Source organism: Megalobrama amblycephala, linkage group LG6 (genome assembly GCF_018812025.1).
Source record: "Megalobrama amblycephala isolate DHTTF-2021 linkage group LG6, ASM1881202v1, whole genome shotgun sequence".
Taxonomy (NCBI): Eukaryota; Metazoa; Chordata; class Actinopteri; order Cypriniformes; family Xenocyprididae; genus Megalobrama; species Megalobrama amblycephala.
The window spans coordinates 26548328-26574723 of NC_063049.1; the positions used below are offsets into that span (position 1 = coordinate 26548328).

Consider the following 26396-nt stretch of genomic DNA (forward strand, 5'->3'; position numbering starts at 1 on the left):
ATAGTGTTTCACAACCCAGCACGCAATGTATCAAATAATTCAAATAGTATTTCAAAGCCAAACCAGCCTTAATAAATTCAACACCAAAGCTCGATTAAGTTAAACTGAAACACATTTTATACGTCTTTCAAAATAGCTCATCCTGTAAATCAAGCTGTTTCAAAACCAAACATCACATTGGTCTTTGATTTCATGAAGATTATCTGAGAGCGTTAGCTGATGAGTCATGAGTTCTGTCCCCTCTGTTTCTGAAAAAACAACAACTATCCATTGCTATATTCACCAATACCTCCCTAGAATCAAGCACTCATAATTTATGCCATGTTTCATCTCTGCATGTGGTGCTGCCCATGGAAAAGAAGGGCCCATAGATATAATGCCAATATTGCAGTATGCGGTATGAGCACATTTTTCTATGGACAGTTAATGCTGTTATGGGCAGCTTACACAACAAATCTTGTACTATTTATGCTGCACTATTTATGATGCACTGGGCTTAACGTTGTTATTTTCTTCTAAAAGTATACTCTTTCTTCTCCTATCCGTTAACTCTCATTTATTTTGTATATACATAGCTATACATATATATATTTTTTAACGTTTTACAAGAAATGCGCAGACATTTCTCGGTCTTTGCATCACAGTGTATGTGACGTATTAAGCTTTCAACTTAAACTTGTTATTGTGTGCATTAAATAGAAGTGAAAGTAACTTAATAGGACCATTACAGTGTAATATTACATACAGTAACATAACTTTACAATCCTGTATATACCATTGGTGAATTCATATTAAATCCGCAGTGTTTGTTACTGCCATTGAAAATAGCCCCAAATAGCTTCACTGTAAAAAAGAATTGTTGGTTTAACTTAAAAAAATTAAAATAAATAAGTTTTTGCCCTTAAAATTTTGAGTTCATTGAAATTATTGAAATTTAATACAATGAAGGCGATTGATTTGATCAACAGAAGCTTAAAATATTATATTATCTGAACCACATTAATGATCTAAGTTGATTTGACAAAAGAAAAATGTGTTGTGATAAATCATGAAAATATTTTTTTACAGTGTTGTTAGACAATTTCTTATCAATGTTGTTATTTTTGTTAAAAATAAAATAAAATAATAATAATAATGTGCTACAAAATGTTGTGAAATAATATTATTGGTCAGGAAAAAGTAGCTGATTGGAAAACTGGGACTAGTGGAAAGTTTTGTGTTGTGTGAGTGGAAATAAGAAAGAGTATATAAAAGCACTAGGCTTTTAATCACACTGTTTAATGAGGAGGAATTTGAATATCTGGGCTCTCACTTTGACTCTTCATTAATTTTTAATTATGAAGAGCGGTACAAAGCCCGGAATGCCATTTGTGACTTAACATTTGTGTTTTGCTGTTAAATTAAACATTAATTTGAAAGCTACATAAAGACACAACTCAACTTTGAAGCACATTAGATAGTAGGGTTAATTATCTCCAATTTTCCACAACTCCTGAGATGGGTCTGGGTTAGAGAGCTATTGGCTTCCCGGAGAAAACAAAAGCAAAATCAGAGGGAATGGAGGAAGATGCACTGCATTCCCCTGATGCTTTCTCATGCACAATGTTTAATTCAATGGTTTAGACTGCATAGACCACATTCAAAATATTAATAATAACAATGACAGAAACAAAATCTTCGTAAAGTGTTTCACCAGTGGCAATACTGTTTCTGTAACAGACATTCACCAGATTGCAATTTTAAATGAGCGAGCTATTCTCGTAAAGGACTGAACCATCAGTCGATCTGATTAAAATTGCGAGTTGTAATTTGCAAATACAAAAACTGTCACAACTGAACAGTTGAATTGAAAGTCAAAGTGAGAAATAACATAATAATGATACATAAAAGCGAGCAGGGCTAGTTGTCAAACCGGGAAGATGTCACAAGGGCTTTAATGTCAAAAGTACTGTTACACAATGTGTTTTCTCTAGCAGTGGTTTTGTATGTTGGTTTGAATTACGGTTCAAAACCCTCTTAAATTGAAAAAAAAGCAAAACAAAACAAAACAGAAAGTGAATTCTTTATTTTTCCTGGGCAATAACTATTTGTACTGAGGCGTTGTAAATCGTATGTTCTTGCTACGAGAGAGTCATTTTGCTGCTCTAATCTCCTTTGTAATCTGTTGTCTGAATCTCAAATCCTTTTGTTCACCCCGTGATTATTCCAGAATATAAAGTATATTGTTTTGTTATGAATACTGAAATTAATGCTTGATACAATGTAAGCAGCTTTGAGGGCAAGCAAATACCTTTCCTTCAACCCTCTTTCAAAGTGGTCTTAAGAAAAAGATTGCGTGATCGCAAGCTTAGAGGTGCAGTAATATATTTAATATCTAGTGCTTGAAACTACACAATGTCTATTTTCTGCCAGACGCTTATACTGTTATGTCACAGGAGTGGAATTTTGAATTTTATTAAAACAGATTTCAACTTGAAGGTGACATTAAGAGTGTTTTGGCAACTTTTTAGCATATATTCATCATTTATTTTTTCTACTTTTCAAATGTCTTTTATGTGTAGAGTTTATTGTTTTACCCTTGACTCAGATAATATTATACATTTATTACATTTTAAAATCCAAGATAATCTAAACTATTTCTAATAACTTCAAATAAACTTTTTGTACTGCACTGTAAATATGATCGTGATTTTAAAGGTAAAAGACGGTAAAAATGCTACACTGTAAAAAATGACCGTGATTTTAACAGTAAAACACTGTAAAAATGCTGCGGTGAAAAACTGTCAATTGGTTTACAGAAAGTTTCCGTACTATATACGGTGAATAACTGTAATAGATCTAACGGTACATTTAATGTAATTTTATGGCAAAATACCATTAAATTCACAGTTTTTGGAAGTGAAAAACAACAATTCATTGTAAAATTTACAGTGAAAAACCGTAAATTGACATTCCCACAATTCCCTGTGTGACACTTCACATTTGATATATTTTCGTTGAAATAACTCTATTTCTTAGTTTTTCTAATTTTTTTTCTAATCAGTTATGTACATTTGGGTTTTATGTTACATCTAATGTTGTTAAATTAATGTTTATTGCATTTTTAAAATTTCATGCATGTTACCATGATGGTGTTTAGTGTGTGTGTGAGTGACACTGTGTGCACCTTCTATATGTTAGTGTTGTCCTTCTCAGCTTGTGGAAAAGCTGCTTGTGATGAACTTTGATTCATCATGTGACTCTTATCACCACTGTGTTTGGTGACTGTCAGTGTATTATAAAGGTACAAAACAGATATTAGTACTTCATTAGGTTGGTAAATTAACATTATATCAGTTAATGAAATATGTTATTTTACCGTAAATTTAACAGATTTTTTTTTTACGTTGCTACTGTATTTTTTACGGTAAAGTTCTGGCAACCACAGCTGCCGTTTTTTTTACCGTAAATTTTACTGGGATTTTTTTTTATAGTGTACCATGAAAAATAGTTGGTTTACAGAAAGTTTCCGTACTATATACGGCGAATAACTGTAATAGAGCTAACGGTACATTTCATGTAATTTTACAGTAAAATACAGTTTTTGGAAGTGAAAAATAAGTCATTGTATAATTTACAGTGAAAATTGACATTCCCTGCGTGACACTTCACATTTGAAGTTTCTTCTTAATTTTTCCTTATCAGTTATGTACATTAGGTGTTTTATGTTACATCTAATGCTGTTAAATTAATGTTTATTGCATTTTTAAAATTTTAATGTGTGTTACCATGATGGTGTTTAGTGTGTGTGTGAATGACACTGTGTGCACCTTCTATATGTTAGTATTGTCCTTCTCAGCTTGTGGAAAAGCTGCTTGTGATGAACTTTGATTCATCATGTGACTCTTATCACCACTGTGTTTGGTGACTGTCAGTGTATTATAAAGGTACAAAACAGATATTAGTACTTCATTAGGTTGGTAAATTAACATTATATCAGTTAATGAAATACGTTATTTTACCGTAAATTTAACAGATATTTTTTTACGTTGCTACTGTATTTTTTTCGGTAAAGTTCTGGCAACCACAGCTGCCGTTTTTTTACCGTAAATTTTACTGGGATTTTTTTTTACAGTGTACGATGAAAAATAGTTGGTTTACAGAAAGTTTCCGTACTATATACAGCGAATAACTGTAATAGATCTAACGGTACATTTCATGTAATTTTACAGTAAAATACAGTTTTTGGAAGTGAAAAATAACAAGTCATTGTATAATTTACAGTGAAAATTGACATTCCCTGCGTGACACTTCACATTTGAAGTTTCTTCTTAGTTTTTCCTTATCAGTTATGTACATTAGGTGTTTTATGTTACATCTAATGCTGTTAAATTAATGTTTATTGCATTTTTAAAATTTTAATGTGTGTTACCATGATGGTGTTTAGTGTTTGTGTGAATGACACTGTGTGCACCTTCTATATATTAGTATTGTCTTTCATGAAAAAGTTTTTTTTTTACCATACATTTAACTGATTTTTTTTTACAGTGTGTAAAATAAACAGTTATGAACTTTAATTATTACAATATAAACCTTTAAATTATACAGTTTGAACTGTAAAATAGACAGTAAACTAAGTGCTGTCCCCTAAAAACCTAAAACGTTGCAACTGTAATTTTTACGGTAAAGTTCTGGCAACCACAGCTGCTGTTTTTTTACCATAAATTTTATGGGGATTTTTTTTTTACAGTGTGACTTCAATATCAAAATTATCACAAATTGCCAAAAAGGGTGAAAATATTATTTAATTATATATATTTAGGATACATTAAATCCTAGCAATGGATTTACCCTTAGTACGGAGTCAGCCAATTTTTATTTAAAAATGTTAAAAATGTCATTTCCATCACTTAAGTTTAATAAACACTAAACATCATTTGATATATCGTGGAAATGTGATGGAATACATAATAATAAGAAGAATAATAAGAAGAAGAAGAAAAATGAAGAGATACATTTTTTTTTAAAGAAAAAATGTCAACATTTAAAGTACTTCTTAAAATGGATGCTAACATTGCTCACAAATAGCTAAATACACTTCGCCTTTAGCCTGCAATTTTATGTCATTTGGATCAAATTTATTTTGATAGAAAGTCCAGCATTGAGCGTCCCACTGCTGTGACAGTCAGGTTAAGCCTGTTTACATGTACCGCAGTGAGTGACAATCTAAACAACATTCTGTAATTAGACAATACATCACTTCATTAGCTCAATTCTGTAAAGTGTCCTTTCAAAAGCACGATACTTAGCAGTCCTTCTAGGCAAGCCGTTTGAAGAGTCAGATCTCTCCTACTCACTGTAAGTCAGTCTGTCATAATCAGCAGTAAACATGCCCGAAAGGTGCCGAATGCATGAGACACGAGATCTGACAGTGCCTGGCCAAAGATCTTCACTTCCACGGATAGTTCAGGAGATGGCGTATGGACATCAACCACATGCTATTTATCACAGTGCCTGTAAACATTGCAATAGCCTCCACTGGCCTCATTCCAAACAGTACAAATTGGTTCATAATTGCTGCTTATTCTCTGTACACTTTTTGAGGAAGCATTTCTTTATTCATGTTCGCCCTGTCTCACTGACCTCAGCCAAGGATTCCCCCTTTAATTCATGTTCAAAGTGTGTGTCAGGTGAAAGGAGAGTGCAACGGTTTGAGTTTTAGCTCTGCTGTCTCTCCAGCTTGACGCCACATGCCAGCATATGATATTTCAATCAGCTTCAGATGTTTCCTCTTGATTCTCAAACGCTCATGCCAGGCAACTATTGTCAATAATATGAGACAGTTGTAAGGTCTTAGTGCAGTCGCTTTTGTGTAACAGGATTGCTGGATTCGATAGTCTTTTTCACGCAGGTGACACAAACACGGATGCGATGAGAATTGGATTTCCATTGTCTGATGTTTTTTGTTTCCTGCTGCACTGAAAACTGATAGGCTGCACAAGAAAGGACTTTGGTGTTCAGGATGAATGTTTTGGAAGATAATACTTTTCCGTGGGTTGTTTAGTACAATGAAAATACTCTGTACTTGTTTTTTATTTTTGTTTTGTTTTTTTCCCCTCACAGGTAAGATGTAAAGGGTTAATTTACCAAAAATTCTGTCATCATATTTAGTCACTATTTTTGTTCCAAACCGGTATGACTTTCTTTCTGCTGCAAAAAACAAAAGAAGATATTCTGTATATTCTGTCTCTAAACAATGTTTTAACTGTCCATACAATTAAGTTTTGGGTTAGGGTTGAAATTTGTTAATTTGACTACACAAATGGTGAAATTAGAAATTGTGCATATTCAGTCATACTTTTAGTTTTGTCTTGAATTTGATGTGATGCTAAAATCAGTTGTTTCAGTGGTCTTTCTCTGAAGAACTGTGGTGTTCTCACAAGCACTAGAGTTTCATCTGTGCATAGGAAAACAGATTTAGATTGAAAGCTTTGAAAGTGATAAATGCATATGTCTCCCTGGGTTCATAACCCTTTTAAATGAACCAGAAAGGCTGTGAGAGTCAAACTGCTGAACAACGTTGTGATGAGAATTTTTATTAATTCTTGGTTCAAGATCAGAATAAATGCATCTTGATTATTACTCACTAGTTGCCATAAATGTCATGTGATTTGCCACATATCACAGTAATATGAAAGATTTTTGACACTACCACTCAAAAGTTTGGATATTCATTTTAGTGGCAGTAAAGATATCTGTAATGCTACATTTTTTTTTTTTTTGCTTCAAACAGATGCTGAACTTTCTATTCATCAGAGAATCCTGAAAAAAAGTATCAAGATTGCCACAAAAATATTAAACAGCACAACTGTTCTCAACATTAATAATCATAACAAGACATTTTTCTTCAGCACTAAATCAGCATATACTGGTCGACTGATTTCTGAAGTATCATGTGACACTGAAGACTGCAGTAATGACTGCTGAAAATTCAGCTTTGCCATCAAAGGAATAAATTACATCTTAAAATGTATTAACATAGAAAACAGCTATATTAAACTGTAATAATATTTCACAATATAACTGTTTTTATTGTATGTTTGATCAAATAAATAAAGCCTTGGTGAGCATAAGATCTTTCTTTAAAAAAAATCTTACTGACCCCCAAACTTTTGAATGGTAGTGTATGTCTTTAACAAAACTTATATTCCAGCCCTTGGTGCACAATTTCCAAATTTATGGCCATTTTAAATAAGTTAATTTGCAAAAATGCTAAATAAAGCACCTCCAGCGATATGATTGAGGTTCAAGGCTGCTAAATTTCAACTGATAAATGCTGTAATCCTGGTATTAGCAGAGATATAAGGATCTGCACCAGCATTTAAGGTTAATATCAGCAGTGACAGAAGCACAAAAAGGAATGAAAGTCAACTCCAGATGCTTAAGACACTGATCAAAACCTCCAATGAAAGAACGTGAACTTCCTTAATCACAACTATCCCTCAATCTGACACAAGTGTTTTGTCTTGCCCTAAGCCGAGGAGATCTTCGAGACCTCGGATGAATGCCTCACAGATTGCAAATCTAACTCTCCACGCTGCTGAATTAACGAGCCTGCACACTAATTTCTAATCCCGGTTGAGGTTGATTGACAGTGGTGGCAGACTACGAAATGGCTTGGTACCATCATTACATGCACTTTTTTCTGTGTGAGAGTTTGGGATTATTTAAGATTACTGCTTAATGCCTTTTTAATCTCTCCTGCAGAAAAAAAAAAAAAAAAAAGATTTCTGGGCAAAATACTGGACAGCAAGTACAGTGGCGGTGATAAGATATTATAAGTGCGCAATGAGATCAGAAATCAGCTTTTTATCCTCGCTTTGCCTCATTATGAGAGCTAACTCTGCTATCAATCTATTGATAAGCATTTTGCGCACCAGTCGAAAGATTATCTCGCTTTAGATAAACCCTAATAAAAAGATTTCATCACAACAATGACTGGACAGAAATGTCATGAAATGCTTTTGGATGTTAAAGTACTTGAAAGATGCTGAAAGATCTTTCCAATCACTGGTATGCAGATAAAAGACTGTGCATATTTTCTCTTGAGGGTTTTTAAGAGGTATGACACTAGCTTCGACAGACAAAATCAAGCCTGGTGAAAGAGGATGCTAAGCTCACTAAGCAAATGGGTTTCTCTGTAGATGTTTCAATCCCTTGAGACTTCATACATGTATTGAGCAGTTTGGTGTTACAAAGTATGAGCTGAAAAAGGAAGGATAGATTATTAGAGATGAAGCAGGAAGCCCAAGATGTTATTAGAAGTGAGACCTCGTGACACAAGATCAAGACCGATGGCACTTCCGGCAAATCTTCACTATCAAGATTTACTAGATAATATGCATCTGCATTATATAGCTACTGAGATCGCAGTGCAATCATTAGTTTTCGAATAGTTTTTCCTGTTTTAACGGACAATAAAATGGATGAAAGGATGAACTTTGGCTCAATGTGTTCGACTGTCCTACCTGAATCACGTTCTTTCGACTGGATTTCTCTGTTGTCCACTCGATTACAGCCCCACACAGATCCACACCATCTGCTTTACCACCTGGTTTCTGTGGAAAAAGTACAATTACATTAACATGTTTGCCAAGATACTAATAGAAACACCACGTTTCTCATGTCTTACGTGACTCTGTGAAATAATAAACAATTGACGAACACAATGTTTTGATACAGGACGGACCGCCTATTAAATCAAACATTTTCTAATAATAGATGATTGCAATAATTTGTTTGTGCTCAGCAGAAATAATAAAAAAGCTCCATGTCAGGCTTTTAAGCTACGCAAAGAGGCATTTCATACAGTCCTACGGTTTTAATGAGGTGGCAAAAATACTTAACTTCATCCTGATAACCTCTGTGTGTATTGCCCTAAGAAACGGCAGAGAGCTCGGGGGCTTTATGGCCACTTGACCATGAGTGATGTTGAAACTAATATGAGTTGACCCCATCGATGGCCTCGACATACCATTTACAAGCATGACAAGCACGTGAAGGTAGTAAACCTCTATTCTTCTTCACCTCATGTCTCTATCACTGCCACATGCTGCTCAAATCAGCAGAATATGTAAGAATATGGCAGTAAAGTCCTGTGCATGATATCCCATGCATGATGAATATTTCTTTTTTTCAGCAGTGTTTTAAATAGTCAGGATCAAAGCAAAGTTAAGAACTGAGACGAATATGGAAATCATTATGCTTCCCCACCCAGTTGCTAACAGTTATGCTGCTTTACGCACAACTGTATCTATTCATTAAATTCGTTTATGTTTTATTTTCCTCATTTTACACATTATTCATATATTTATTTTATTATAAAGGTAACATTTATCAGTTGACAGAAATATTTGTTCATTGTTTTTTTTCATTGTTTGTTCATTGGGTGTGTGCAAATATGTGCTCTGGTCTTACCAAATTTGCCACAGCTTCTTGTTTGCTCTCTTTATAGAATAATAGTTGATTGGAGCAAAGTACAACCCAGGTTGAAGTCCAGTTTTTCCTGTGAAAATAATTGAGGTTATTACAATTTAAACTCATGGTAGCACTTTAGTTTGGGGACCAATTCTCACTATTAACTAGTTGCTTATTAGCACGCATATTACTAGAATATTGACTGTTTATTACTTATAAAGCACATAATAATGTCTTATTCTGCATGACCATATTCTACATCCCTTAATCCTACCCCATACCTAAACTTAACCACTACAACAACTACCTTACTAACTATTAATAAGCAGTAAATTAGGAGTTTATTGAGGCAAAAGTCGTAGTTAATAGTGAATATGCATTCCCCAAACTAAAGTGTGACCAAACTCACACTAGATAGATAGATAGATAGATAGATAGATAGATAGATAGATAGATAGATAGATAGATAGATAGACAGACAAACCGTAATTTCTTTCCTCCTTCAGCAATTTTGGCTTTGTTCAAATATTCTCCTTTTAATACAGTCTGTAACAGAACAGAAACACAAAAAATATTTAGTCTTCCAAAATAAAAAAAAAATAAAAAATAAAAAATTACAGAAGCTTAAAAACACTCTGGTTGGCTGCTGCATTTTAATTTATTTTATTGGTTAATTTTGAAACCATCCCATTTCTTGTGTAATGAAACACTAAACTCTGTTTATACAGCTCAGATTTCCATTCTTCAAAATAATCATTATATGATTAACTTTTGTGAGTGTAAATCATTCACTGCTGGCTCTTCTGGCTCTCACATCCAAAAACCCAATTTTATGCGATGGTGATAATGGATGAGGTACGATAGATCATACCTGCGGCCCAATAGAACCATCAATGTTATGCTGAGACTGGTTCCTCCGGTGACGGTTGATCTAAACAAAGAGCATGCGTTGCTAAGTGAATATCTCTCACCCAAATAATATTCATTTGCCTGAATGAGATTATGGATCATGATAAAAAATGTTGTAATTTATTTTAAAATTAATAATTTTTTTTTTTGGAGACATATACATGCATCTTTCTTTAAATGTTCTATCAAACTACAGATTATATCCTATCAGGTCATTTTATTTCTCCTACAGCGAAAGGTTTGCTTTGTAATGTGACTGCACTATTAGTTTTTTACATGCGTGTTACATATTTCTACATAACATCTCATATGTAACTTAATTTCATCTTCGATCATAATTCTGAATAAAACTACAATTTAATGTAAGATTTGTCTATCACAAAAATGTACATGCTACCACACAAAATTATTATTACAGAAACAAGAAAGCAGATGCAGCTTATTTTATGTTTTGTGTTAGTTTTAGGTTGATGAACATGGCTCAATTTTCCCAGCAGTAAAAGCAGCCGGCCCTGTGCAGCAGTGCTGGCCTGCCCTCTGCTGTTCTGTGTCTGTGTTTCTAAAAACAGCCAATGCAACAGGAAATGCTGCAAATAACATGTTGCATGTATTTACACACACTCATGCAACATGGATGGACAGAGAGGCATAAAATCATTGAATTGGTCTTGGACCGTGTGATTGCGCTCATGCTCACAGGTTTCTGTAGTGTGTCAGGCTCTGGTAAGACCATAGACTTTGTCTGGCTGAGTCTCTCGCCAGTGTTGCTTTGAGAGCTCTTGATCCTCATCTGAACGGCTCCAGGAAGCACCATTGCTGGCTGCTTCTGCATCGCTGACACTGAAAAAATAGCAATAACATAAAATCTGTTATTTATCATTTTTGATTGGCTGAAAATATGAACAATGCATCAGTCAGACACAAAAATGATAAAAGCATTGTTTTGGCCAACAGAAATTTCGGTAACACTTTACAATGAGGTTCATTAGTTAAACATAATGTATTAACTAACATGAACTAACCATCAGCAATACATTTGTTACTGTATTTACTAATCTTCGTTAACATTAGTTAATGAAAATACAGTTATTCATTGTTTGTTAGTTCACCGTACATTAACTAATGTTAACAAGATTTGAATAATGTATTAGTAAATGTTGTAATTAACATTAACAAAGATATATTAACTAACTAACTAATGAAACCTTACTGTAAAGTGTTACCGAAATTTCAATTTATAAATAGCATAAAAAAGTGACAACATTTTATGAAAAATATTCTTGTTCTGAGAACACAGCACACAGTCTGTGTGCGCAGCATAATCTCTATCTCTGAACTATATATTCACATCTTAGTAAGATATAAGTGAACATTGGAACTGATTTAAAGGTTTTTTTTTGTTTGTTTTTATATTTCTATCATTAGATATTTGAGTATGTTGAAACCCAATACTTTTAAGTGTAATTCGGCAATTTCTCTCAAAAAAATTCTGTCGTCACCAGTGCGCAATGAATTCTGGGGTAGGCAAGGGTCCGAAGCATCCATCTGTTGTATCCTTCATTTCACGGGAAACGAAGGACACATTTGGAGGCCGCATTAAAAACCCCTTTTTCAGCAGTGCTGGTTGTGGAAGTTTTTTTGTTTTTTTTGTTTGTTTGTTTTTACATGTATTTTTTCCCATAGGGATTATAAAATAGTCTTTGTTAAAGAATTATAAACCATGAACCAAGCCAAACAGATACGAGGTGAATCACAACACTACAAAATTTTATTTGAAGCAAAAAAAAAAAAAAAAGTGAAAATTGAAAATCGCACAAAAAGACAAAGGTACAAGACTGTGCACTTAACCGTTTTAGTGAGGGAAATAATTACAATCCCATGAAGCATTGTGAACAGAACCAAATTAAAAATAAAGGAGAAATATAAAATTACTCATTTACAAATGTTGATTATATGTATAAAAACAATATATTTTAAGTTTATTGCAAGATATGCATATATATAACAAACATTTCAGTATTTTGAGAGCGTAGGGAGATCGACTCGATAACGCCATTCGCAGTGCTTCATGGGAGTGGACGGAGCTATAATTGGTATAATTTTCTGTCCAGCATCATGGGTAATGCAGTTTTTTTTTTACCAGGAATTGTTAAACACGATTATTTTAAAAATAAGATGATGGCTTCAGCAGAAGCAAATACCATGGATTGTTCAAAATCAATTTCCTTATGGAGAAAATGAATGGAGTTTTTACTTCCATAACCCAACTGTCACAGCCAATCAGAATCCATCCTGCTTTAAGGAGCTCGAGCATTTAATGGTACTTTTTTTCCTTTCCGTTTTTCGCATACAGACGACAATGTTGATCTGCAAAAATGATTAAAATGCTGTATTATGCATGCCCGGCCAGTAGTTGGCAATGTCATTTTGTAAAGAAAAACTATGCATCCATAGACAGAACACATAATACACATGTGCATGATGTCACCATTTTCACAAATCCGCATTTTTGTACTTTACACGGAGACAATAACAGTATCATTTTGAAAACTTGCATTCTGAAACTAATTTTCAAAAGCTTGTGTTTTCAGGCCCCCAAAACACCTCCGTTTTTAGTTAAAAACTGTGTCGTGTAAACAGCCCCTAAAGCGACAGACGACAAAACTGCAGCCTTGTCCAAACTAATATGTCTTCATTTTGAAAACGCATGTTTTTCTCTCCATTTTGACCTTCCGTCCACACTGAGACAGTGTTTTTGTCATCACAGACGGAGCTTTTTGAAAATGCTCTTCCAAGTGGATAAATTTGATTGCATTGTAGTGCGGACTGTGAAAACGGAGGTATTCGATGTAGATTGTAGATGAGCAACATTTGGAAAACACTTGAAAATGTTAGTGTGGACAGGGAGCATTTTGAAACAAAAACAGCATTTTCTAATGTATCTGGATTAATGTAGACGTAGCCTTGAATAAACCGAATGAAATCATCCACTGGTATGGATGCTGTGAGTGGGCCTTTAGAAGAATAGGTTCTATATAGAACCTTAAAGGGTGATGCCATCTTCAGGCGCATCATATAGAACCTATTAGGATGGATCCTATCATAGAATTATTTATTGATTTAGTTTTAAATAATTTATTTGGTTTGAATTCACTTTTAACTCGTAAACATACTTAAAACGTAGAAAAAAATGTACATGTCAAGTCAAGACACCATTTATATATAACACTTTTTACAATGCAGATTGTTTCAAAGCAGCTTTACAGTAATAGCAAGAAAATAATGTAACAAAGTTTGTGTTGGCTGTACAGCAGTTCTAGAAGAAAATGGTGTCATTGTCCAGCTTAAGTGCAGTAAGTTCAGTATTGACTCATTTTTGTTGTAAAAATAATTAGTTAGTTATTTATTTAGTTCATTTATCTATACAGCAGCTCTGGAGGAAATAGTAAAATCATCATCCAGCTTAGTTCAGTTGTAAATAATCCGTTAAACACCAAAGTAGTATGCAAGCATTTAAGTCATTTTTCCTTATATAGAACCTTGTGTAGAGTGTAGGCCTGACTTCCCCATGTGACAACTTGCACCAGTCTTATCTATCATTAGTTGGCTTTGTAGTAGCACGTCACAGTAAAATAATTTAGGACCCAAGCACCGGTGGTGCGAGGACCCTATTGTAATTGCTTGGTCAATTATTCTTCTTCTCCGAAATGAATCGCATTTTTTGAGGGCCTAAACATGCTCGAAAACTAATGAAACTTTGCACACGCGTCAGAAGTGGTGAAAATTTACGTCTGATATGGGTTTTAGAATTATTACCTACAAAATTTCAATTAAGCACCTTTCACGCTACGTTTCACATACAGGTATGAAATTAGGTAGACACATGTAACAGCCCAATACCTACAAAAAAAGTCCCTGAGTGCAAAATCTGTAAACCCAACAGGAAGTGAGATATTTTGAATTTTCTCTGCAAATTTTTTGCAGTTTTTGCCATTTCCAGATGTTGTACTATAACAAACTCCTCCTAGAGCTTTAATCAGATCAACATCATATTTGGTCAGTCTAATTTAAAGGCCTTTGTGACGTTGCGAAGATCTAGAGTTTTCACTAAAGGGCGTGTCCGTGGCTGCCTGACAAAGTTCGATGTTTTGTCATGAAACAGGAAGTTGTTGTAATTCTGCCTACAATGTCTGATCTGCCCCAAACTTCACATGTTTTATTAGAGTCCTGACCTGAAGACATCTACATGGCAATATTCAGTTACAGTCATAGCGCCACCTGTGGGCAACAGGAAATGGCATGTTTTACACTGTGATTAACTCCTCATAGAGATTTAACCAGATCAACATCATATTTGGTCTGTCTAATCTTAAGGCCATAGTGATGTTACATTGCGAAGAACTTGAGTTTTCGTTGACGGGCGTGTCTGTGGCAGCCAGACAAAGTTTGATATTTCGCCATGAAACGGGAAGCTTTTGTTAGTCAGGCATACAGTGTCCGATCTTCACCAAACTTCACATGTGTGATAAGAGTCCTGGCCTAAAGACATCTATATGCCAATATCCAGTTAGTCATAGCGCCACCTGCTGGCTACAGGAAATGGCATTCTTTGCACTGTAATTCACTCCCAGAAACTCATTTTAATATGCCATGAAGTACCAAACATGCTAGAAACATGTTAAATCATGCAACACATGGCTAAGTGCTAATGCATGCGATTAACGCCACGAAACAGGAAGTTGTTGTAACTCAGGCATGCAATGTCCGATCTGTTCCAAACTTCACGTTTGATAATAGTCCTGGACTGAAGACATCTACATGGCAATATTCAGTTATAGTCAAAGCGCCACCTGTGTGGCACTTTGAAATGACTTTGTTATATTTCTCCTGCATTTACTTGCTTACATGCATGTCACCCACTGTTCACTGTTTTCCTAAAGCCACCAGGTGGCGGTGGCCCTGGCTGCGGGGGCCTTTTCACCGCTGCTTGCAGCTTTAATATTTTAAATGCATTTTGCTTACAAAAAGGAATGCATCAAACTAGAATTGCAATCAATTTCATTGTCACTTTGACAAAATCATTATAATTTATCAATATATTTAAAATGTTACAGGACTTTTCAAGTTATGGGCTGAATTCACTTCTTGAATTGATTTTATCTTCTAAGCTACAATAACAACTTGAAGTTTGAGCTTTTATAAAATGTTTATAAAATATAAAATGTTTAAGGCCTACATATAGAAACTACATTTGGATGTTTTCTTCAGCATATTTCACTATTGTGTCATTATTTCTTTTGCTGTCTGTTAGCAGCTTTTTATATAATATGTTTCTTGAATGTTTCAACAGAGTGATTGCACCATCGGCCAGAGAGTGGAGGAACTGATCTGTCATGCCTTTTTTTTAACAGAATCTAAGCTTCTCAACTACATTTTAAGATAGATGCACATATATTTATATATACACTTAAACAAGAATAAAAAGTTTTAATAATTTTAATAATTTCCCTTAATTTGTCTTTAAATGGATTACGACAAAATTAACAACCAGCTCTTGCAAAACTCTACAGTGCACTTCACACTAACAGCCATTTTTGTCGGTTCTTAACAGGTTTTGGATAGTGATAATTCTATCAACCACTAATCTACTTTCATTTTTGTGAATTCAATTGGACTATAATTTGTAAACATGTCAAAGACTCTTTCTATATGTGTATTTATTTAAAATGTTTCTCTGCCTGATAAACCATGAAATCTGCTGCTGCTATGATAACACACTGTAGCATGACAGGAAATAAATAAATCTTCAACAAAAAAAAAAAAGCATAGCGGAAACTGCCACTTTCAGTCGTGCGTGACAAGTTGCCTTTTTTACAGTGGTTTAAGAGTGGGCAACAGTCTGCAGTCTCCTGTTTAAGGGTATTGAATTGTCAATAAAAGTTACAATTTGAAAAATATATATATATTTATATTTTTAACAAGCAACTTATCAGTTTTGACATTTGGCACAATTTTGGGGAATTTTGCATGCAAAGATTTAGTTCACATATAATCAAGGCATCAAAACATTTCAGTTCAAGAAACAAAACTTCTTTAGCTGATCTGACAAATTGTCAAACTATATAAATAATATCAATAATACTATTATATTGTACAATGCCATATATATATAAATATATATATATATATATATATATATATATATATATATATATATATATACACACACACACACACACACACACACACACACACACACATAACTGTCCCTATACGGACCTACTTTTCTTTAAGCATCATTTACTCAATATGCAGAAGAGAGATATTAAATCAGGATCAAGATCTAGCTTATAGAAACAGGTTTGCATCTAGCTTAGAATGTAAGCAACCATCAGTAAATATTCAGTAACCACAAAATATTTATTTAGTCGCATCATCTCTGTTCATTTTCTCATATATTTTGTCATTACCCAGTGCTGCCGTCCTAAAAATGTATAAAGTGGACACTCGTACCTGGTTCTCAGTCGGGTTCCAAAAAATACTGCTCAAAACCTGTTTCAGCAAAGACAGAGAGAGAAAGTGTCGTTTGGAGGAAGTGTACAAGTCACATGGGACACTCAAACTCTACGTCTCTCAAGATGTGCAAGCATTAGTGCATACATGGGGCTTCTGCTATCACACACTCTTCACTTCCTGAGGCCTGTGACAAGAGTTTCAGACAAGATGGCCGCTGAGCTCACAAGAAAAGACGAAAGGAGATCAGCACCATTTCAGTCAGAAATGTCTCCAATAGAGATAGATATGATGATCAGACTGACTCTTATTTTGGAGAAGACTGGATAAATTAGAACTGGTTTTAGGGTCAAATCACTTTGGTTTATGGGTCTGTATAAATGTTGAAGGTAGTGATTTTCCATATAATTTACATAATATTTTAAGGATTTTTTTTTTTTTTTTTTGTATTTGTATTACTGTGACATCTGCCCACATTATTTTTGGTTCTCTTTAAAACTAAATTTTATATATATATATATATATATATATATATATATATATATATATATATATATATATATATATATATATATATATATGAATGATTTTTATTTTATTCTTTTTTTTTTTTGTTGTTTATTTTCTTTCATTCTTTTCTCTTTTATGAAGTCTAACAAGATGGCTTTCCATTTCAACTGTCTGAGGGTATACATTTAAATATATCTTTGGTGAACAATAACCCTATTTGGCTCAGTTCAAACAGGAAACAGTATAATGGCATGTGGTCTGAAGCCCCTAACCCATTCTCAGTCTTTGTGATTTTGCAGTAAAATAAAATAATAATAATTAAAAAAAAAATAAAAAATCGAATCTAAAAAATCGAATCAAATCTAGGGACCAGAATATCTTGGAGATGTGGGTCTCTTAATAATAGTAATAATAAAATTTATTTTTCTTCTTCTTATTATTATTATTAATAAGAAGGATTCTAGATATTTCTAGAAGTTTCTAGAAATGTTTGTAGCATTAATGTTAAATGGTCAGTACAGTTTCTTCTCTGTTTCTCTAGAGATGCAGTGTAGTATTAATATAAGCACCTAAATCAAACTTAAAAGGTAATAATCCATTATTTAATTATGTATTTACTAATGGCAAAATTTTGTATATTTTAACATATAATCTGGTTCTTTTATGAAGCTGTAATTATTTCTAAAGTGTTACAATCAAACTACAATAACGAGCTGAGGAGTTTAAATGCACACTGAATGCAGAGCACACTTACGCCACTAGATGGAGACCCTAACTTTAGAGAGAAAACATCGAAACATTTTATAATGTAAAATTACATTTCAATATAACCAACTTCGACCTTTTTAACAATACGTCATCATTTCTCTGTATTTCTGCACCCATATACAACCAATAAATGGATTAAAGCAAGTTATAACTAGAGCTTTCTGTCCACAACATCCACATGCAGTACTTTAATTCAGCCACTAGATGGACAAACACTCTCACAGAATGAGGATCTCATGCGTAGCACTAAAAACCAAAGCCTATAATATGTAAGTTTCTGTTAGTTCGTTAGTCTTATTATTTTACTATTATTAAAAATCAATCTACAGTAATCACTTAACAGTGCGCCAGGAATTGGACTGGGGAAGAATGTATATTTTAGAGTTCTGAAAGTTAGGCTACATGATGTTGCTAATTATGAAGTAGCCATTATCTTAAATTATCAAGGAAATTCGATTACTTACTGCAGTAAGGTAGGTCGTTTGTAGAGTTTAAAACAGCCTAAGCAGGTGAGGTTATATGATACTATGTACTGTAAACGTAGTGCAGTGAAGTAGTATTGAACAGAAACAGCACAAATGAAGCATACATTGAAAAAAAGGCTTAAAGTCTCTGCTTTAGAGAGGGGGGAAAAAGTTGCTAACTGAGCCTACAGCCAGGTCTCAATGATATCCTGGCTTTATTTATTTATTTATTTGTATTTTATTTTTTTTGTATGGTGTACGGAAGTATAAGTGATGCTTGCCCTATATATTCACTTTTTAATTTCATTCCATCCTTTTGTTCCATTTATCTAAATCTACCTAAATCGCTATCAAGACCTGTATTAATCATTTTGGCAAACTTACCCTCTTCAAAGAATGAAAGCGTGGACATGAGCTAATGTTTCAGTGTGCAGGAGGTGGGGACAGTTAGACAGAAAGAGAATTAGAGTCAGGAATGTGCTGGAGTTCACAAACAATGTCAGATTGTATTACGGCCGCAGGGGCGTCACCCTGTGAGCGAGGTGCTGTGTGTGAGTGGGGTTAATCCAGTGTTTATGAAACACGCAGGGTGAATAGCCGGCCCGGTCACACTCAAACTCCACTGCTGTGTGATGTATGTTTGCTCTGTCACTTCATCTTAGAGAGAGCGGAAGGCTAAATAAGATCGAGAAAGAGAAGAGGGACCAATGTTTCTTTTCTTTCTCTTTAACGGTGAGGACAGGTGAACAGAATCTTTAAGCCTGTCGATAAACAAGAAACTTCTGAGCTGTGAGCAAATAAAAAGAGAGAGGCTTCAGAGAACACCTTTCATCATGAATATCTTCAGAGGTGTTTAGGTCTAAGGCCGAGGCCTGGTGGTGTGGTCCGACCTCTTCCCTTGTCTCCGCTGGGACATACGGCCAGCAAACTCAGTTCCCATGTCTGAGTCTAGATTAAACCTTGAACCAGAGGTGTGTTAATCCCAAACAGCACCTCACATTGACAGAACTGGGGCTCTTTGATCAGACAAAGAGAAAGAGATTGAGTGGAGGAAGGGGTAGAGAAAGAGTGGGATGGGTTGGAAAATAAAGGGCTCAAGTAATAATAATTTGTGCAAGACGGTAAAATCATGTCAATGAATATAGGGTAATTGTACAAACCTAAACCTAAGCATAAAGCCTAACCGTTTAGCCAAATCCTAAACTAAAACCGTGTTTGAAAAAAATGAAGCTGTTCCTTTTAATATGAGCCAAGTCGTATATTATTTGTACAGACATATCTTATTTTGTACAATATCAATACTTTTATTCAGCAATGATGCATTAATCAAAAGTGACAGCAAAGCAAAAAAAGTACAAAAAAAGTTCTATTTCTCATAAACTCTGTTCTTTTGCACTTTCTATTCATCAAAATATATTGCACAACTATCAAATTTTCAGTGTTGATAATAATAATAAATGTTTCTTGAGCACCAAATCAGCATCTAAGAATGATTTCTGAAGGATCATGTGACACTGAAGACTGAAGTAATGTCTTCTGAAAAAATGAGCTTTGCCATCAAAGGAATATATTCCATTTTAAAATATATTCACATACAAAGTTATTTAAATGAGTTTGACATTTGAAGTGGTCATTAATATTTTCTTTATCGATCATGCCAAAGCATTAAATCTACGAATATCGAGAGATTTGCGCGAGGGTTTGGTTGAATCATCAGTGGTGTGTGTTTTAGGGCTTATAAGGCCGCAGAAATGAAGAGAGCTGTTGTTTCAATAGCAGGAAGTGGAGCCCTCAGTGAGTACAAACACAACTATGAGGTATGGTGTGAGAAACTGTTCACAAAACACACACACACATTTAATGACTCCCATTAGCATACAAGCTAATATAAATATGCATAAATATATTTTTAATAATGTTCTGCTCCAAAAAAACAAAGAAATGCAACGTAATCAAAAATCTATGTGTAAAAATGAGAACCATCCACCTTATTTTTAAGTAAGATCGGGCGTGGCCATTTGTAAATTTAATGGCTTCCAGTGTCATTCGCTTCCAGTTATTTTTAACTGTACAAAACAGCTCGTTATGCTGTTTGATATTGCAAATCGGTATTCTTTACCATATTATTTTAATGTAGTGTCTTAATTATAAACATGCTAGTTTATAGCGCAAACAGCTTTGATATTCTTCTTGGTATTTCCCTATAGTGGCCAATAAATTGGAAGTCTCACACATTCACAGAAAACACCTTATTTCCGCGTTGAAAAATAAGGTGAATAGACCAGATTACAAAAATATTCATGGTGTGAAAACATCATTAGACTGACAGTGTGTTTCTGGTTTTCCACTAGAGGGCAGCAAAGTCCAGAACAGCACTGTTGACACACGACCCTACTACTCTCTACCGATTTCCACAAACAGACAGATGGGCAAAATGGATTTATATTTTTTTTGTGTGTGTGTGCTTTCATGTGTATACATGTGTGAATTGTATATGTATATGTCAGAGATCATAAATGTGTTTTTTTTTTAATATCCTGCCTTGTCAGATTCACTTTTACTCTCTCGGGTCACTCTGTTGAGTCTCTCTCTTCGCTTTAACATGAAAGGATAAAGTGTGATACACACACACAAATATATGTGCGCAGGTTGGAGTCCATTAAAGTCAGCGCCCTCTCTAGTAGAAGTCCAGTGTGACAGCAAGGTCGCAGAAGGTCAAATCTCCTCAATGCAGTTCATCTTGTCACAGAAACAAACTTCTGCCTCTGACCCCCCCGACAGCTTTGGCCTCTGACCTCATGTTCTTAGGACTCTCTCTCTCCCCTTTAGATCCTTTTTTTTTTCTTTCATTATGAGTGAGCACACAAAGCCGTTCTCTAATCATTGTCCAACAGACAGGACAGGAGGTAGAATGATATTATTATCTACTTAAAAGGGCTTTATTCAGCTATCATATGACCAAAAAACATTGAGTTAAAGTGTGGACTGCATAGTTGCCTGCATTACTATGCAAAAATTTTAACAGTTTCAAATTTTTGTAAATTTTTCGAACAATTTTCTAATAAATTATAAATTATTTACAAAAAAAGGATTTTACTTGACTAAAATTGTCATTTTAATCTGTTAAATGGACTAAAAATAATGCATATAAAATGCAAAAAACTTAGACATTTATTCAGCTTAAAGGTGGAATAGGTGATTCTCTACAGAAACGTTTTTGTTATACTGGTTGAAAGTCATATCCTGATAGTAATATTATGCGGTCCAAATTTTTTTATAAATATACAGTGTGTACGGAAAGTATTCAGACCCCCTTAAAATTTTCACTGTTTGTTATATTGCAGCCATTTGCTAAAATCATTTAAGTTCATTTTTTTTCCTCATTAATGTACACACAACACCCCGTATTGACAGAAAAACACAGAATTGTTGACATTTTTGCAGATTTATTAAAAAAGAAAAAATGAAATATCACATGGTCCTAAGTATTCAGACCCTTTGCTGTGACACTCATATATTTAACTAAGGTGCTGTCCATTTCTTCTGATCATCCTTGAGATGGTTCTACACCTTCATTTGAGTCCAGCTGTGTTTGATTATACTGATTGGACTTGATTAGGAAAGCCACACACCTGTCTATATAAGACCTTACAGCTCACAGTGCATGTCAGAGCATATGAGAATCATGAGGTCAAAGGAACTGCCTGAAGAGCTCAGAGACAGAATTGTGGCAAGGCACAGATCTGGCCAAGGTTACAAAAAAAAGTTCTGCTGAACTTAAGGTTCCTAAGAGCACAGTGGCCTCCATAATCCTTAAATGGAAGATGTTTGGGACGACCAGAACCCTTCCTAGAGCTGGCCGTCCGGCCAAACTGAGCTATCAGGGGAGAAGAGCCTTGGTGAGAGAGGTAAAGAAGAACCCAAAGATCACTGTGGCTGAGCTCCAGAGATGCAGTCGGGAGATGGGAGAAAGTTGTAGAAAGTCAACCATCACTGCAGCCCTTCACCAGTCGGGGCTTTATGGCAGAGTGGCCCGACGGAAGCCTCTCCTAAGTGCAAGACACATGAAAGCCCGCCTGAAGGACTCCAAGATGGTGAGAAATAAGATTCTCCTTGGTCTGATGAGACCAAGATAGAACTTTTTGGCCTTAATTCTAAGCGGTATGTGTGGAGAAAACCAGGCACTGCTCATCACCTGTCCAATACAGTCCCAACAGTGAAGCATGGTGGTGGCTGCATCATGCTGTGGGGGTGTTTTTCAGCTGCAGGGACAGGACGACCGGTTGCAATTGAGGGAAAGATGAATGCGGCCAAGTACATGGATATCCTGGATGAAAACCTTCTCCAGAGTGCTCAGGACCTCAGACTGGGCCGAAGGTTTACCTTCCAACAAGACAATGACCCTAAGCACACAGCTAAAATAATGAAGGAGTGGCTTCACAACAACTCTGTGACTGTTCTTGAATGGCCCAGCCAGAGCCCTGACTTAAACCCAATTGAGCATCTCTGGAGAGACCTAAAAATGGCTGTCCACCAACGTTTACCATCCAACCTGACAGAACTGGAGAGGATCTGCAAGGAGGAATGGCAGAGGATCCCCAAATCCAGGTGTGAAAAACTTGTTGCATCTTTGCCAAAAAAACTCATGGCTGTATTAGATCAAAAGGGTGCTTCTACTAAATACTGAGCAAAGGGTCTGAATCCTTAGGACCATGTGATATTTCAGTTTTTCTTTTTTAATAAATCTGCAAAAATGTCAACAATTCTGTGTTTTTCTGTCAATATGGGGTGCTGTGTGTACATTAATGAGGAAAAAAAATGAACAAATGATTTTAGCAAATGGCTGCAATATAACAAAGAGTGAAAAATTTAAGGGGGTATGAATACTTTCCGTACCCACTGTATATCGTATGTGGATGGCGTAGGACCATAAAATGTTCATCCATTTATTATATTTGGTCCGAATGAGGCGTGGCGTGGCTTTGGACAGCAATTTGCAGAGAGGGTGGGAGCGTATGCTTTCAATGCTAACAGGCTAACATTAGCATTTCCCAGATCTCCTACTGCACTTTTAAAACAAAGACTACAGACAAAAATAACAAAAATAAATTATTTTTAAAAATAACACTGTTTGGACAAAAAACACCATCTGATACAATGGTGCCCCATACTTTTTGTAAGGGTTTTATTATGTTTTTTTTATTAAATTGCATACACTTATCTATTATTTGTTAAAAAGCCAAGCCAGGGAATATGTCTGTCTAATTAATTAAGGTCAAGCTGGTGAAAGTTAGGCCTTACACAAACTAACTGAAACATATTTTTCTTCAAACCGAGAGCCACGTTTAGACTCATTGGGCCTCATCTATGAAACATGAGCAGAAGTTCTTTGTAAATTAATTGAATGTGATATTTTACGTAAGAATGGTTTTACAAACAGTTTACACAGGAATAAATTCTGCTTGTGTTTAATGAATGAGGCACAAGGTCAACGTGATTTCAAGATAAAGATATGTAAACACCCTGATACAGTTTCCAGAAGGGTGAACATTTTATCATTAAAGCTAGGATAGGCAATTTCAGAGAGGCTAGCAATAGCAAGCTAGCTAGCCTTCAGAGCACTCTCCACACCTCCTCAAAAACACATGAACGCACAGTCTGCGAAGCGTCACAAGAGACGCCGTTAAATTACCTGATGTCTCAAGCGCATAACATCAGACATCCCACCCTGAAAAAACTCATTTCGGGAGATGGCACAAATGCAATGGACTAAATGCAATGACTGCACAAACATTTTTTGGTGCCGAGACTTCCACAGAAATATATATATATATATACTGTAAATATATTTATATATACTGTAAATATATTTAGACCACTTCAATTACTGATTGCTATCAGGATGTAAAGAGTGTTTCAAGCAGTATATCAAAATGCTAAATGCTTTTGAACATTGCCTATCCTAGCTTTAACTAAAATAAAATTAAATAACTTTTAAAAAATAAACAAAATAAGTGATTAAAAAAAATGGGGATCAACCTAAAACAGAGATTAGTTTTATGTTCTGTCAAAAAACGTGATGCAGTTTTTCCAACGCTATCTCATGACCAATTTGTACGTATTTTACGAGGTGGCTAATTCGTATGAATTCGTACGATTTGTCTAAACCCAAGTGACGGGTAGGTTTAGGGGCAGGATTTGGGGTAGGTCATTCGTATGAATTCATATGAATTTGTCAACTTGTAAAATATGTACAGCTTAGCAAAAAACTTAATTCGTACGAGTGAGGTTGTATGAATTCGTACAAATTAGCCACCTCGTAAAATACGTACGAATTGCCGTGAGATCGGGTTGGTTTTTCATGTAACAGATGAGAGAAGAGAACTGGTATGTGAGTAAAGGGACATGGGAAAGGCAAAGAAGGAAAAGTTTCATGCAGACACCCCTCTGAGTGGCCCGGAAACAACCCCACTTTCCCGACACATCCAGGAAACATTGTATGGAAAAGAAAGGCTGGGAAACTGTAGTTGTCCAAAGACCCACATATATATATATATATATATATATATATATATATATATATATATATATATATATTGTACTATGCCATTTTGAATTGATAGTGACAGTCCTGTATCTTCAATACAGTGAAGATGGGGTTGTGGGATTCAGAAATAACTCTTTCTACTCGGGTCTCGAGGTGCCTGCATATAAGTACCAGCATGCTATGCATCAGAGCTTATACAACACCTGCCAGGCCACATCTCTGACCTCAGGGCTGCCTTGAATGCAGAATGTGGTTCCTGCAGTGACAGGTGTGTTTTAGTGAAATATTCTGCTTATATCACCCCTTTAAAAAAAAAAATTACAATAAAATAGAGATCCCGATTCTCCCATGATGCTGAATAGACAACTAAACAAAATGTAATTTACTACTACAGGTTCTGACAAAATGTTAATTGCTACAGTCTATTTAAAATATTTCATTTGAATACTTTTTATTATTATTAAAACTCTGTTTGAATTAATTATTTAATGACTTCACTTGTATTACTGGATGAATCAGTGTTTTTAGTATGAATCTCTTGAATTATTGATTCAATGACAAATATATTTTACTTGTCAACTACTAGTGTAACAATGTAACTGATACAATTTTATTTGAAGCCTCAAGTTGATTAACTCTATTTTGATGGCTATATCATTGTTCATATCCAAACTAAAAAAATGATCCCAGTACTTCTGTGATCATTTGAATTTGTAACACAGAAATAATGATACTGTGTGGTTGAAAAGACCGTGAAGCTGTTTTATACCTATACATGATGACTGCTCTCTCTGGGTCTATAACTTTAACAACTACAACTAGGTCTATAGACAGCTATTACAAAAGGGTTTCTGTGTGGGTAGGGCAGCACCTGACCAGGTGTGCGTGAGTGTGTTTTTGGAGACATTAAACCTGATTATCCCACCTGCATCCCATAAACCACATGGAGCAGTGGTCAGTCGTCCAGTAGATTTGTGTCTCACTAAAACACAATGAGCAAACGTGAACCGGAGAAAAGCTCATGCTGACCAGCAAAGTACACCATTAAAAATCTCCCCAGTAGATTTGAGTTATTAAGTCGGCCTTAAACAATAATTTAGGGCCAGTACAAGAGGTCTCAGCAGTGATAGTAAAAAATTCAATTTTATGGGCAGTTTTTTTGTAGCCTACTGCAAGGAGGTGTGTGAAAAATAGAGTACAAGCTGGACAAAGTGTGTTAGGGCTTTTAA

General features: G+C 34.9%; 1 protein-coding gene and 1 long non-coding RNA gene across 5 annotated transcripts in view; one reads left to right on the top strand and one right to left on the bottom strand.

Moving 5' to 3' along the window:
* The window catches only part of arhgap15 (Rho GTPase activating protein 15), a 97527-nt gene that overhangs the window by 26175 nt on the left and 44956 nt on the right, over positions 1-26396 (bottom strand). For 2 of the 4 annotated variants that reach the window (XM_048193608.1, XM_048193607.1), the window contains 5 exons: positions 11063-11205; positions 10328-10387; positions 9941-10002; positions 9457-9544; positions 8508-8597 (listed from right to left, as the gene is read on the bottom strand). In XM_048193608.1, the coding sequence (XP_048049565.1) occupies positions 8508-8597; positions 9457-9544; positions 9941-10002; positions 10328-10387; positions 11063-11197 (435 nt within the window). In that variant the 5' untranslated portion in view covers positions 11198-11205. Of the gene's footprint in view, positions 1-8507; positions 8598-9456; positions 9545-9940; positions 10003-10327; positions 10388-11062; positions 11206-16878; positions 17035-26396 lie in introns of those variants that run through there. The other 2 variants (XM_048193606.1, XM_048193609.1) reach the window with 2 other exon arrangements.
* Positions 17494-21870, top strand: LOC125270234. The gene is made up of 4 exons (XR_007185302.1): positions 17494-18425; positions 20353-20437; positions 20828-20892; positions 20972-21870. It is a non-coding gene; the product is annotated as an uncharacterized LOC125270234 (long non-coding RNA).